This window comes from Dendrobates tinctorius, unplaced genomic scaffold, assembly GCF_039654945.1.
Source record: "Dendrobates tinctorius isolate UK_male_01 unplaced genomic scaffold, ASM3965494v1 ptg000008l, whole genome shotgun sequence".
NCBI classification, from domain to species: domain Eukaryota; kingdom Metazoa; phylum Chordata; class Amphibia; order Anura; family Dendrobatidae; genus Dendrobates; species Dendrobates tinctorius.
Genome location: NW_027361676.1, coordinates 49,567,948 through 49,583,631, shown reverse-complemented (window position 1 = coordinate 49,583,631; position 15,684 = coordinate 49,567,948). Strand labels below are relative to the sequence as shown.

General features: G+C 47.8%; 1 protein-coding gene across 1 annotated transcript; it reads left to right on the top strand.

The window, feature by feature from the left end:
• The first annotated feature begins 12,677 nt into the window (after positions 1–12,677).
• On the top strand, positions 12,678–15,144 carry HMGB2 (high mobility group box 2). Its single transcript, XM_073577426.1, has 5 exons — positions 12,678–12,831; positions 13,455–13,611; positions 13,686–13,834; positions 14,269–14,443; positions 14,575–15,144. The coding sequence occupies exons 2-5, from the start codon at positions 13,462–13,464 to the stop codon at positions 14,743–14,745; spliced, it is 645 nt and encodes a 214-aa protein (XP_073433527.1). The 5' UTR covers positions 12,678–12,831; positions 13,455–13,461; the 3' UTR covers positions 14,746–15,144.
• Positions 15,145–15,684: the final 540 nt, after the last annotated feature.

Genomic DNA, 15,684 nt, shown 5'->3' with positions numbered 1-15,684 from the left:
AGAATGGTATAGATGCTGGTACTCAGGTGTAATAATTGGAGGACACCAGAGTATGCGGTTCCAAAGCTTTACGCACTGTTTGCAGTTCACACAAATGCCTGCCTCCGCACTGTGTTCTTCAGGTCAGGGCCCCAGCCAGCCTCCAGGCAGGATAGAATTCTCCCCCCCACACTCCGCCAATATGTACCTTACTGAATGACTCCTCCAATGCGCCTTTAGGTGTGAAGCACTCCAGTACTTAGTTACCCTGGAATGCCTCTCTCTAGGTGTTCCTAGTCTCTACTTGTATGACAGACAGCTGTAGCCTGCTTCGGGGACTCCTCTCTGCGTCCCGGCTCACTATCCAGTTGCTGTTGTGTCCCAAGTCTATGATGGGAGTAAGGCGTTAGTGGCTCATTACTCCTCCGGTGTCTGTTGCCGGACATAAAGATCCAATCAACCTCGGGGACCGGGCCCCGGCCTTTGCGCTCTGGACTAGAAGGGTTCTCTCTCTTTCTCAACCTGCTTCCCACCGTCCTTCTATTCTCCTTCGTTCCGATCTGTTCTACCTCTCTTATGGAATCTGTAGTCTCCAGTCTACGTCTCCTTCCTTCTGTTCCTTTCCAGTGCCAGCTGGCTCAGGTCACTGAGGCAGCTGCAGCACTCCTTCCTCTATCCCTCTTCCAGGGAGCCACACTCCTGTCTGTGACTTCCTTTCTCTATCACCCTCTGTCAGACTGACCTGAAATCCTATACCTTCCCTCTCTTTTACATCTAACTCCACCCGCCTCCCCAGCACCTCCCGTGTTACGAAGCCAGGGACCACAAAAGGCATCCTATGACCTTTCCAGCATAAAGCATGGATGGGTCCCTGCTGAACTATCCTGTGTGTGGGGTGCAGGTGTTGGAATGTGAAAGGGAGTTCCCACCCTACCTGGATGGTGGGGTACCACACCTTAGGAGAAGGTGCAGTACCTCTGTGGCGACTGAAGCCTCAAGGGCGCCACAGAAAGTATTTCAAACAGCTTAAGCATGGAGGGGCCCGGTGCCAGTGCCCACGCTGGCACCAGGCCTCGTTGACTCACGGGCCCCAGAGCTTGACAGTGTTCCTGACTATGAGTGGGCCCCCCACTTGCCCAGGGCCCTAGTATTTGGCCAGGTGTGTTGGATGGTGACACCAGTCCTGCCTCAGACAATACAAGCTGGACATTTCTGCAGGCGTCCTTTTCTATCATCAGCAAAGTAATAAATGAACTGAAAACCTCAAACTCTAACTCTAAATTAAGCAATCAAAACCTCTCCAAATATAATCACATTTGAAGAAAAATGCCATGAAAAGCAGCATATAAATCTAGCTCTTCAAGGGCAGCGGTATCAGATATCCACTGGGAATCACAATGTAACGATTCTTATGGAGTACAAAAGTGCAATTAGGCTGGAATCACAAGAGTGTATAGCATCGGAAGTGATAGCTAATGACACTTGGCCCCTCTGTAAGTATCAGCTGAGTGTCAGTGCACTGTGATCTGATCCTCTTGTGTGAATCGAAGCACAGATGCGGAGGACACAGAGAAAGTAATATCTCCATCTCCTTGATTGCTAGCATCTGCAGGAATCGCACTGCACTCCTATGATATCTGAGTGCAATGTGTTGTTTCACACGTACCCATAGACTTGTATGGGTGAATGCGATCTGATTCTCACAGCATGCTGATTGTTTTCACATGCCAAATTGGCATGAGAATATAATCGCAGAAGTGGACTGACGCATAGTATAACATTGGGCTGAGTCCAATCTGATTTTTTTGTAGGATGGCACCGATCCGATTTCGCTCATCGGAATGAGCCCTTAGGATCTTATCTGGTTTAAATTTAAAAGGTTAAAAAGGTTTTTTCTAAACATGTAGAGCTGTGTTCACACAACAAAATAGAGGCATAGAAATACAGTGGGTACAGAAAGTATACAGACCCCTTTAAATTTTTCACTCTGTTTCATTGCAGCCATTTGGTAAATTCAAAAAAGTTCATTTTTTTTCTCATTATTGTACACTCTGCACCCCATCTTGACTGAAAAAAAACAGAAATGTAGAATTTTTTGCAAATTTATTAAAAAAGAAAAACTGAAATATCACATGGTCATAAGTATTCAGTCCCTTTGCTCAGTATTGCGTACAAGCACCCTTTTGAGCTAGTACAGCCATGAGTCTTCTTGGGAATGATGCAACAAGTTTTTCACACCTGGATTTGGGGATCCTCTGCCATTCTTCCTTGCAGATCCTGTCCAGCTCAATCAGGTTGGTGGACAGCCATTTTCAGGTCTCTCCAGAGATGCTCAATTGGGTTTACGTCAGGGCTCTGGCTGGGCCAGTCAAGAATGGTCACAGAGTTGTTCTGAAGCCACTCCTTTGTTATTTTAGCTTTGTGCTTAGGGTCATTGTCTTGTTGGAAGGTGAACCTTTGGCCAAGTCTGAGGTCCAGAGCACTCTGGAAGAGGTTTTCTTCCAGGATATCTCTGTACTTGGCCGCATTCATGTTTTCTTCAATTGCAACCAGTCGTCCTGTCTCTGCAGCTGAAAAACACCCCCATAGCATGATGCTGCCACCACCATGTTTCACTGTTGGGCTTATATTGGGCAGGTGATGAGCAGTCCCTGGTTTTCTCCACACATACCACTTAGAATTATCACCAAAAAGTAATATCTTCGTCTCATCAGACCAGAGAATATTATTTCCTATAGACTAGGAGTCCTTCATGTGTTATTTAGCAAACTCTATGCAGGCTTTCATATGTCTTGCACTGAGTAGAGGCTTCCGTCGGGCCACTCTGCCGTAAAGGCCAGACCAGTGCAGGGCTGCAGTGATAGTTGACTTTGTGGAACTTTCTCCCATCTCCCTACTGCATCTGTGGAGCTCAGCCACAGTGATCTTGAGGTTTTTCTTTACCTCTCACACCAAAGCTCTTCTTCCACGATTGCTCAGTTTGGCTGGCAGCCAGGTCTAGGAAGACTTCTGGTGGTCCCAAACTTCTTCCATTTAAGGATTATGGAATCCACTATGCTCTTAGGAACCTTGAGTCCTGCAGATAATCTTTTGTAACCTTGCCCAGATGTGTTCCTTGCCACAATTCTGTCTCTGAGCGCCTTGGCCATTTCCTTTGACCTCTTGATTCTCATTTGGTCTGACATGCACAGTGAGCTGTAGGGTCTTGTATAGACAGGTGTGTACCTTTAGAAATCAAGTCCTCTCAGTCCACACAGCTGGACTCCAATGAAGGAAGGAACCATCTGATTGAGGATCCCAAGAAAATGGACAGCATGTGACTTAATTATGAGTGTCTGAGAAAAGGGTCTGAAAACTTATGACCATGTGATATTTCAGTTTTTCTTATTTAATAAGTTTGCAAAAATTTCTACATTTCTGTTTTTTCTTCAGTCAAGATGGGGTACAGAGTGTACATTAATGAGAAAAAAATAACTCTTTTGAATTTACCAAATGGCTGCAATTAAACAAAGAGTGAAAAATTTAAAGACGTCTGAATACTTTCCGTACCCACTGTAGAAAGGCTGCAGGTCCACGGGTCATCTGATCCATAAAGGAATAAATGTGGATATTTCGTGCTGCTGATAGGTAGAAATGTAGATTGAGGATAAACAATAGTATGATTGAGATTTGTATTAGTCGATGTGTTTTGAAGTTTTCATTCTTCTCCCTCAGGACATAACCATATTTTTAATGTTTGAACAGCTGGTTATGTCCTGATGAAAACATATGAAAACTAATGTATGGACTAATAAAAACTGCAATCATACTCTTGCTTATCCTGGATCTGCATGTCTACCTACCAGGAGTGATGATTGTCCACGTTTATTCCTTTATTCAAGATTCTTATGGTAGCAATGGGAATAGGAAACTGTCAAATGCCCCTAAAAATGCCCAAGGAGGGGTTCAAATGAAATACAAATCTCCATACCACATAAACAAAAATATAGCTATCACCCCATACCAATTCTCCCATTCACTTCCAAACTCCTTGAGCAGCAAGTTCACGCTGAACTTTCCTTGCACCTTTCATCTAACTCGCTCTTCGACAACTTACAATCTGGCTACCGTCCCCACCATTCCACTGAAACTGCCCTGACCAAAATTACGAAAGACTTATTTACAGCCAAAGCAAATTCTCTATACTCATTCTTCTAGACCTGTCCTCTGCCTTCAACACAGTTGACCACTCCCTCCTACTATAGATCCTCTCTTCGTTTAGCGTCAAAGACCTTGCCGTATCCTGGATCTCCTCATATCATTCCAACCGCACATTTAGGGTCTTCCACTCCCACACTACCTCCTCATTACGCCTTCTCTCTGTTGGAGTCCATCAAGGCACCTTCTCTTCTCCATCTATATACTTGGCCTGGGACAACTTATAAAGTCCCTTGGCTTTCAGTTCCACCTATATTGATAACACTAAAGGGGGTTTTACACTAAGCGATATCGCTAGCAATATCGCTAAAACGTCACTGGTTTTGTGACGTTATAGCGATATTGCTAGCGATATCGCTATGTGTGATACTTACCAGCGACCGGCTCCCCCGCTGTCCATCGCTGATCGCGCGAGAATGTCCGGCTCCATTTCTCGTCGGGCGCTTCCTGCTGGGCTTCCTGCTGTGACGTCCAGCGACGCGTGGAGGCGGGCGGGAGGACGTCTGGATCGCTGTGTGTAAATGGTAAGTATCGTGCGCTGCGTCGCTGCTGCATCGCTGTGAGGTCTTTCTGTATGAAAGCTCACTAGCGATCATTTAGCGATGCACCAGCGATCCTGACCGGGTCGGATCGCTGGTGCATCCCTAAATGTAAAAGGGCCTTAAGATCTACCTCTCTGGCCCAGACGTCACCTCTCTGCTATCCAGAATTCCAGAGTGTCTATCAGCCATATCCTCCTTCTCATCTCGCTTCCGCAAACTCAATCTGAACAAGTCTAAACTCATTTTCTTTTCTCCATCCGTATCTTCCCTACCTGACCTATCCATCAGAATAAATTATATCACACTTTCCCCTGTACCGGAAATCTGCTACCTCGGAGTAATCCTTGACTCTGCCTTGTACTTCAAACAGCACATTCAAGCTCTCTCCATCTCCTGTTGCATCCAGTTCAAAAATATTTCCAGAACCCATTCCTTCCTCAATCTACCAAAATGCTTGTGCATGCCCTCATCATCTCCCGCCTCAACTACTGTAACATCCTCCTCTGTGGCCTGCTAACACTCTTGCACCTCTCCAGTCTGTCCTTAACTCTGCTGCCCGACTATTTCATATCTCTCTTCATTAATCCTCCGCTTTTCCCCTTTGCAAATCCCTTCATTGGCTCCCAATTCCCCATCGTATCCAGTTCAAACTACTAACATTGATCTTCAAAGCCGTTCATAACCTGTCTCCTTCGTACATCTGAGAACTAATCTCCTCAGTTATACGCTCAGTTATGTCAAAAAAGGAAACTCGGTAATACAAATTACCAAATAGCATAATAATATGGTTAAACATACAGTAGATACACTGATTGGATGTGTGCTGAGCCGCTGACATCATGAAGTCAGTGTCGCAACTAATTCCAGACCAGGGAGCAGTGGAGGAGACCCACGAATGGGGATGGGGAGTACCGTGGGGTTTGTATCTATAATCACCTGCAGCCGGGGACATTCATTTGCTGAAAAGAAAAAGCCCTTTAATCTATGCTAGTCTTCAAAAACCTTCTCTTCTACAAAGGATTGAGCACACACACCAGACCTCCTGCTACCAGATGAGCAAATCTGTAAATTCACATTGCTGACAACTTGGCAAATTCCCTTTTATAGACATGCATCTGCTGTAAGGACGCCAGATCCAAATTTTATCCTCCATTGGTTTTGGGTGCATTTGTGGCGCCCCAGAGGGTTCAGTCGCCACAGAGGTACTGCACCTTCTCCTGAGGTGTAGTATCCCACTCTCCAGGTAGATAAGCCTCCCATGTAACCTGAAAGAGAAGAAAAACACATTATATTATACTCATGGAGGTGGGCGGTCAGGTTCGATGGGTGTGGCGGTCCGGTCCGGCGCCTCCCTTCTTCATGCGATGACGTCCTCTTCTCCCGTCCTGAAATGGCTCCGGCGCAGGCGCATTGCTCTGCCCTGTTGAATCTGTGCTGCAATTTATGTACATGCTCAGTAGTGAGGAAGAGCTGTGGAGTCATAGCTGAGATGAATCTTTGCTGCACTTTATGTACATGCACAGTAGTGACCAGTGCTGTGGAGTCGAAGCTGAGATGAATCTGTGCTGCACTTTATGTACATGCTCAATAGAGAGGCAGTGTTGTGGAGTCGGAGCTGAGATGAATCTGTGCTGCACTTTATTTACATGCTCAATAGTGAGGCAGTGCTGTGGAGTCGTAGCTGAGATGAATCTGTGCTGCACTTTATGTACATGCTCAGTAGTGACCAGTGCTGTGGAGTCGAAGCTGAGATGAATCTGTGCTGCACTTTATGTACATGCTCAGTAGTGACCAGTGCTGTGGAGTCGAAGCTGAGATGAATCTGTGCTGCACTTTATGTACATGCTCAGTAGAGAGGCAGTGTTGTGGAGTCGGAGCTGAGATGAATCTGTGCTGCACTTTATGTACATGCTCAGTAGTGAGGCCGTGCTGTGGAGTCATAGCTGAGATAACTCTGGTCATCAGCAGAACAGAGAGCACGGGTAGGATGGTATACTGAAACAAGGGAGATGTAGGGTGGTGCTGAGCCATGAAGAGCTTTGTGGGTGAAGGTAATAAGTTTGTACTGGATGAGTCTGTGCTGCACTTTATATACATGCTGTGCATGTCAGATTTCTGACTCTGCACAGGAATCCAGAGCTGTACATCCAGCAGTCTCCCATTCCTCTCTGACCGCTCAGGGTTCTGCTCAGCAATCTCAGCAATCCAGGCGTCCTGCTCAGACCCGCTCTATGAGTCTGGATGTTGCTGCCACCTCTGGTGCAGCAAAGATAGCGCAACCTGCTTTGCAGGGAACCGCTCCAGAGTCTAAGTCCTCTCGCCGTGCTACTGGGCATGCCCGCAAGATGACCTCTCAGTGGAGAGCAGGGGTCACATGCTCAGGTCCTGTGTCAGATCTGATTGGTCCTTCCCAGAGTACTGGAAGGTCCCGGAAGCGCATGGCTATAAAAAGCCCGCATGGCGGCTCGGCCATGTGCTAGTGTAGACTTATTATGCTATGTGTGAATGGTGATGGGTGCACGTGTCTGGTGACTGACTTATTTGAAACCCCTACCCTCGGATATTACAAATGGTGACAGAGTGTTGGTTTAGTCAGCGCCAGGTAGTGGCTAGCTTTGCGCCACTGAGCTACCATACCATACTCTAGTGTCCGTCAGTGACCGCTTCCCCGGCACTGACGTTAAGCGGCCTCAGTTTACGCCGCGCTGCAGTCAGCAGCATCTCTTGGCGTTCGCGGCTGCGGCGCCACACGCCGGCAGCCTGTGAGGTTAACAGGTCCGGCGCTTACGCCTTATTTCCTCTAGGGCGTCTCTGTGCCTGTAACAGAGCCGCGCCTAGCACCTCGGGTGACGCTAACCCGAGTGTAGTGCGCCGTCTCCTAGCTAGTCTGTCATTGTCCAGCAGCGGTCTTCTCACCTACCGCACGGTGGACCACGGGCGGCGAACGCACCTATTATTTATATTTGGTGCGTTCTGCTGTCCATAACATTACACTAGTGCCAGGGTCTGGCTGGTAATGGCAGACCTGCAGCAGCTGCAGCGCTACATTCGGCAGCTGGAGAGCAGGTTGGCGGCTATTGAGAGCGCCAACTCAGCTGCGAATGCTGCGCTAGATGCTGCCCAGACAGTCGCTGAGGCTGTCTCACGTGTGCCCGCACTTTTGCCCACGCTGACAATCTCTCGCCTCCCGCTTCCCGACAAGTTTTTGGGTGACAGCGCCACCTGTAGGGGATTCGTGAGCCAGTGCTCCATTCAGCTGGAGTTGCTGGCAGCGCGGTTCCCTACAGAGCGGGCTAAGGTGGGGTTTATCGTCTCATTGCTGTCTGGCAGGGCATTACAGTGGGCTACACCATTGTGGGAACGTGATGATCCCGTGGTTCAGGGTGCTGCGCAGTTCCTCACGGCCCTCAAGCAGGTCTTTTTGGGATCATGCACGATACCTCACTCCAGTTATCCCTGACACAGGGGTCGCTCTTGGTTAGCCATTTTGCCGTCCGGTTCCGGACATTGGCTTCCGAACTAGAGTGGCCGGACAAAGCATTAGTCCCAGTGTTCTGGAGTGGGTTAGCTGAGCACGTCAAGGATGCTCTAGCTACCAGGGAGGTTCCCACAAGTCTGGAGGAATTGATTGCCGTCTCCACCCGCATAGACCTCCGGTTTACGGAGCGCGGGTTGGAACGGGCACAGTCCAGACGTAGGGTAAATTTGGCTTCCACCTTTTCTGAGCCGCTAAAATATCCCGCACAGGAGCTCTCACCCTCCGAACCGATGGAGGTGTCTCGCACCGACACTAAGCCACGTCCGATGCGAAGCTCCATACGTTGCTATCACTGCCGACAGCTTGGTCATTCGGCTAGCACTTGTCCACAGCGGTCGAAAAGACGACCACGTCCAGTGGCCGTAGGTGGTGGTCAGTCCAATATGCAGCCCTTATCCCCTAAACCGGTATTCCAGGGCACCTTAGATAGTGGGGCTTCCACCTGGCAGGCAGAGGTTACCGTGGATTCCGGGGCCGAAGGAAACTTTATGTCCTCGACCTTCGCCCAGAAACCTGCTAATCCACTGGTGTTACTGCTCCAACCTCTGCCCATCAGGGTGGTTAATGGTGCACCTTTACCATCGCAGGTGACCCACCAGACCGCTCCACTCGGGCTCTCTATCTCACCCTTCCATCGTGAGATCTTGTCCTTGCTCATTCTACCAGATGGTATCGACCAGGTGCTTCTCGGGGTACCCTAGCTGCATTGCCATTCCCCTCATATTGATTGGGCTTCAGGAAACATACTGGGTTGGAGCAAAGACTGTGAGGGAAGGTGCCTGCGGGGCAGTGTTCAGGTGGCTTCCACCAAGGTGCCTGCGGATCTCTCCACGCTACCTAAACCCTACCACCAGTATGCGGACGTCTTTTCTAAAAAGTCTGCGGAGACGCTCCCGCTGCATCGTCCTTACGATTGCCCGATAGACCTCCTGCCAGGCACAGAACCTCCTAGAGGCTGTGTGTATCCGCTATCACTCCCTGAGACAGAGGCGAGATGAATCTGTGCTGCACTTTATGTACATGCTCAGTAGTGAGGCAGGTCTGTGAAGTCAGAACTGAGATGAATCTGTGCTGCACTTTATGTACATGCTCAGTAGTGAAGCAGTGCAGTGGAGTTGGATGCTTTGTTTACCGACTCAACAGTCTTGCACTCAAGATCGCTTTTTCTTTTTTTTTCAGTTTTCATGTGCAAAGGACCACACATGGACCAATAGTGACCTATGTGCTGACACTGGTACACATGGGCAATTTTCTTCATGGACTTCAGGTCTGAGTGGGGAAAAGAAACCCACAGCATGCTCTAGACTGGTTTTATGTACAGACCAAACTAGTGAACAGAGCACTCAGGGCCAGTCATGTCCGCAATTTGTGAATGTGACCGGCCAACAAAGATCAGTGCTCATCGGAACCTTGTCTTAAAGGGCTTGTTCCCTTTTACCTAATGTTCAGCCCGGCTGCAGTTTGATAAAAACAAATAGTACTGTACTCCCCTTCCTCTGGTCCATTGACACGTCACTGCCATTACTCCCAGTGTCTGGCACTGGCTGTAATGCTGACCTTACATTGACTAAGCATTAGCCAATCAGTGAGTTCCGCAGCTCTCACCCGTGTAGACGGTACGTTAGGGCAGAGACACACTGGCGAATTTTTCGTCCGAGGCCGGCACCTCTCCTGACCTGAGCATAACAGCGTGATGGATTACTATGCAGCTGTCAAGTTCAGGTCAGGAGACGTGCCGGCCAGGGCAAGTTTTACGATACGATTCTCGGACGAAAAATTTGCCAGTGTGTCTCTTCCCTTACTGTCAGAGCTGCTGAGCTCTCTGATTGACTGCTGTGCTGTTGGCGTGATGTCAGCACTGCAGCCAATGCCAGATACAGAGGATTTTTTTTTAACCATCTCAGCCAGAGTCAACCATCATCTGAAAGTAAACATCCCCTTTCTATGTGCACACGTTGCGGATTGTAAGCGTTTTTGCCACGATTTTTCCGCTACGAAAACGCATACCATTAAATTCAATGGCATTCCGCATTGCTGTGCTAATGCTGCGTATTTTTCTGCAGCGGATTCGCATAGCGGAAAAATACGCATGTTCATTCTTTGCATTGGAACGCTCACTTTCAACAGGGGGCTATGCTATGCATAGGCAGCATCAATAGTAAAAAGTTCGTCACACTTGTCAATCACCTTTACAAAGCGATGCTTCAAATAGCTTGGAAAGCGCAAGCATTTTACCCATGGTGGGAGTTGTAGAAATGCTGTGGACTTTTCTGCACCATTTCTGCAACGTGGGCACATAGCCTTAAAGATCTTATACACACTACACAGCCACCAGACGAGCCATTATTTGGCCGACCGCTATCTCGCCACTCTCCCATAGGGCAGTTTCACACGTCAGTGTCTCCGGTATGTGTAGTGACAGTTTTCTCACGTACCGGAGACACTGACATACGTAGACACATTCGAATGTGTCTGTGCAGATGTCAGCGTGTTTTCACGGACCGTGTGTCTGTGTGCAAAACACGCTGACATGTCCGTTTTTGTGCAACAGCACGGATCACACGGACCCATGCAAGTCAATGGGTCCATGTAAACACGTACCGCACACGGATGCTGTCCGTGTGCGTTTATAAAAGTCAAAGGGTTAACACTGAAAATAATTTTTCAAAAACACAGACAGGAACAGCACACGGATGGTACACAAGGACATACGCATAGCACACGGATGGCATAAGTATGCACACGGACAGCTCCGGTACCAGAATTATCTGGATGTGTGAAACTGCCCATAGACAGCACGTGTTCTACTGTGTTCTCTACAAGAGAGCGGCTGCCAGATCTCTCTGGCCTATCTGTAGGGAGCAAAAGCATAGGCAGTCTGAAACCAGACATCCCGAATCCCTGCCTGTTGTATGTATGGGTCACCAGCCACATAAGGCCTGCACGACATACGTGAAAACCATATACACTTCATGGATAAATCATTTGCTCAGATAAATACAGCTAGAATGAAGATGCAATCACTTATTACCATTGTAAAAGCTGGAGCAAAGAGATGTATGAAAATAGGACAATATTGAGAAAGTCGCACTGAAAACTAAATAGAAGGAAAAAACAAACGACCAAAAATCTCACAAAAGAATAATACAAAATATAATTTATTGAACAATCAATAAGACCAGAACATGTGAGGAACACAGTGACATGGAAAATCCAAGTCTGCTTGTGCATGCAGAAAAAACACCAAAGGACACACATATGTCAGGAAGGAGGAAGCATGCCTGGTGATGTGGATTCCATGAGGCTCAGTGTGGGATGTGCAATTTTGCTATGAGCTAGTATAATTAGATTTATCTCTGCTAACAGGCACTACATATGTGCTTTATGCTTCCTCCTTCCTGACATATATGTGTGTGCTTTGGTGTTTTTTCTGCATGCACAAGCAGACTTGGATTTTCCATGTCACTGTGTTCCTCACATGTTCTGGTCTTATTGATTGTTCAATAAATTATATTTTGTATTATTATATTCTTTTGTGAGATTTTTGGTCGTTTGTTTTTTCCTTATATACGTGAAAACCAGCAGCGGTGTTTTGGATGAGTGTGTCAGTTTTTACCGTGTCTTTTTACAGTATGGATAAAGAATGAAATGACAAAGCGCCGCCATACGCAGGCAGCAGATATACAGCACAGGTACACTGCCATCAGCGCGCTCTACACGGCCCCACAGACCTGTACTGGCATTCATGCTGCCAGAAATAACGGGGACACGGCTTCTGAGAAAAAACCATCCACCACGGGTACTGGAAACACGGAGGTGTGAAGGAGGCCGTGGACTGCTGGCCGGACCGGGCACTCTCCGCCGGTGTGTGGCCTGCAGGCTCTGGGACCAGGGTTTCTCATGGTGAGGAATTCCCACAGCTAGCTCCCGTGTAGTGACGGCCAGGCAGTGGGCCGTGTGCACACGGATACATTGCTAGCCCCTCCCCGTGCGGCGGCTGTCCGCGGGTGACCCGGGCTCGCAGCACAGGGCAGGAGGCGCCGGGCCGCGGCTCATTCTCTTTGTTTCTCCACAGCTTTTATCGCTTGTAGTTTTTCGAAAAGCGCGGCTGGGCACGGCTACAGCCAATCATCGATCGGTTCCCCGACGACGTCCAATCAGCGCCGCACCCGCGAATATTTAAACCTCAGCTCTAAGCCAATCAGATGCAGGGAGCCCGCCCCAAGCTCCCTTTAACCGGTTCTAACTAGAGAAGACTGCGGCCGTTTCTACTCCTCCTACGGATAAAGGATGTGGGCGGGATTAGCAGTGAAACATGCTAGCACTTAGAAGCCAGCCTTCTCGGTGACGCATTAAACATTATCAGCCACTAGTCTTTGAGGGGCGTATCTAACATGCTTCCGATACGAGCCGCCCGTCCAATCCGCTTGCAGGGGCGGCAGTAATTGCTGGGCTCATCAGGTTGGTGTGAGAGGCGCAAGTGTGGAAAACAAGAGGCGGTATTGCGTCCTAGTCATAGCATTTCATTGCAGGCGCACACCAGGAGCGGTCACCCTCTACTGCCTCACAGCTCAGGTAAGCGGCCGCGCTCTCCCCTCAGGTTCTACCCCGGGAATCCCCGTCTACTCTCAGGTGGAACTTTATTCCAGCATTGACGTTCCCGCGTTCTCTTCGTAACCGCCTCATTTACTGTAAGGTCGTGTTATTTGGGGTTTTCCGTGCTTTCCCTGCCCGCCCTGGGCTGAGCTCCGTGTGACTTTCTATGCGGGCTTTATATACCACCCGGGGACGCTGCTGGGCCTTTGCCTCAGCGCAGTGAGGTTGCAGGGCGACTATGGGGTCCAACCTCTGCCTGCTGTGCGGAGGCAATGGCGGCAGCCGGTGGAGGGTTGTGTCATCGTCTCCTCGGAGCAGGGACTACTTTTATGTCACGAGACGGTAGGGAGGAGGGGCGGTCACGTGTCCGTCGTTGAGCCGCGGCCTGCTGTAACTTCCGCGTCCGGGGCACGGTGCCCTGTCCTCAGCGAGCAGCTGAATGGCGTCAGTGGCTCGTAATTTGGGCGGGAAGCCAGTTCGCCGAGTGCGCGCGCCTGTAGCGGGTCGGCCACGCCCCTCGCAGTGACTTCCTCGTTAAGGCCCCGCCCCGCCATTTTCCCGGGTTTTCTGCTCTCGCTGAGCTTTGCTGTTCCTTTCTTCAGGTACATCATGGGTAAAGGAGATCCCAACAAGCCTCGGGGGAAGATGTCCTCCTATGCCTACTTCGTGCAGACGTGCAGGGAGGAGCACAAGAAGAAGCACCCCGACTCCTCTGTCAACTTCGCAGAGTTCTCTAAGAAGTGCTCTGAGAGGTGGAAGGTGAGGGCTCCCCCGTGCAGCGTTAGGGCCAGGTGTGCTCTGGTCACTCTATAATGTGGTGTTTTTTATTTCAGACAATGTCTGCTAAAGAAAAGGGCAAATTTGAAGACATGGCGAAGGGCGACAAGGCTCGCTACGAGAGGGAAATGAAAAACTACGTGCCATCCAAGACTGAGAAGGGCGGCAAGAAGAAGAAGGATCCCAATGCACCAAAAAGACCACCGTGAGTATCCCATCCAACCTAGACCACCTGGCGTCGATGAGGTGTAGTTATAAAGAAGCTATTGTTTTCTGGTAGCGGCCATCTTGGAATGTCACTGGGATTGAGTCCTGAGGAATCTGCAGTGTGGCCACTTGTCAGCACGGAGACATCTGTTACACTGGGGCATGGTTACAGCTGCTGTTATTGCTCTACATGACTTGCTATAGGTTTATTTTACTCATTTATATAGTGCCATTAATTCCACAGCACTTTACAGATATTATTGGCACTGTCCCCGATGGAGCTCACAATCTAGAATATCGTTATGTCTTTGGAGTGTGGGAGGAAACCCACGCAAACACGGAGAAGAACATACAAACTTGCAGACGTTCTTGTAGCTGTGATGTGTGGTCAGGGTCTTATAATTATGTGGGATTTTTTTTTCCGTCCTGCAGCTCTGCCTTCTTCCTATTCTGTTCCGAGCATCGACCTCAGATAAAAAGTGAAAATCCCGGTTTGTCAATTGGTGACGCTGCTAAGAAACTGGGAGAGATGTGGTCTGAACAGTCACCGAAAGACAAGCAGCCGTTTGAGCAGAAGGCTGCAAAACTAAAGGAGAAATATGAGAAGGTAGGTTGTTTTCTCTCAAACCCCATGGTATATCATTAGTTAAATTCGCTTTGTGCAACCTTGATTCTGACAAAATGTGACACAGTATAAACCTGAAGCGTTACATTATTTTTACTTTTTTTTTTTTTTAGGATGTTGCTGCATATCGGGCAAAAGGCAGCAGTGATGCTGGAAAGAAAGCACCTACTAGCAGGTCAGCAGGGTCCAAAAAGAAGCCTGAACCAGAAGATGATGATGAAGATGACGAGGAGGAAGAAGATGAAGACGAAGATGAGGAGGAAGATGATGACGATGATGAGTGAATGCTTTGCGCGCTGTATAAATTTTGTTTGAAGCTTTGTGTTTTGTGTTTTGTTTTTTTTTTTTTTTTGTTTTGTTTTTTTGCTAAGAATGTGAACTCAAGTGCAGCTCATTTTGTTAGCTTGGTTATAAGAAAAAAAAAAACTGTACAGAATTGTGTATAGGTAATGTGATTCTTTAGGGGAAAACCTATATTTTTAATATAAGGAGTAGTTGGAGGGCTGTTAAGAGTTTAAAGCTTCTTATGTGGGATGTTTCTGCATATTTAATGGATTCTAAGGTTAGCCCAATATTAGTTATGACACCCTATATACTTTAGTCCTGTAGACCTCTGGTGCATTGTACTTTTTTCTAACTTTTTTAGCAACTTTTTTTTTTTGTAATAAAACTATATAATTATGTTTTCTGTGTGTATTTTTGGTGGGTGGAGCTACACATTGCTCCTAGTATTTGTAGAAATCTAAAGAACCCAGTAATGAAGCGTGGTGTTGGAGGCATACCCAGATTGTCCAAACTACAGCTGAATACTGCAGGTAATGCACATGGCACTTCCCACAGCCAAATCTATACAAGGTTATTCATTACAGAGAAATGGCAAGCAAGGCAGAACATTAGCTGCTCTTGCAGTTAATTGCTGCAGTGGCCTATCATCATAATGGTCTTTAAAAAGGCCATGGTCACACTTAGTATTTAGTCAGTATTTTTACCTCCGTATTTGTAAGCTGAAACTAGAGTGGATGACAAGTTTTTATTATACTTTTCCTCTGTTCCACTTCTGGTTTTAGCTTACAAATACTTGTGTAAAATACTGACCAAATATTGAATATGTAAACGGGGCCTAAAATATATTTTCTAACCATTACAGATGTTCAGTAGTGAGACAATTCCTTTACCATTGAAAGTGGAGTAGACCGGTATGTCTTTTATACTCCTTGTATGCA

What these genes read in the sequence shown, in the direction of transcription:
- HMGB2 (XM_073577426.1), top strand. Translation starts at nt 13,462, where the DNA reads ATGGGTAAAGGAGATCCCAACAAGCCTCGGGGGAAGATGTCCTCCTAT. An exon ending in AATGCACCAAAAAGACCACC is followed by an intron (nt 13,835 to 14,268) that starts GTGAGTATCCCA and finishes TCCGTCCTGCAG; the next exon opens with CTCTGCCTTCTTCCTATTCT. An exon ending in TAAAGGAGAAATATGAGAAG is followed by an intron (nt 14,444 to 14,574) that starts GTAGGTTGTTTT and finishes TTTTTTTTTTAG; the next exon opens with GATGTTGCTGCATATCGGGC.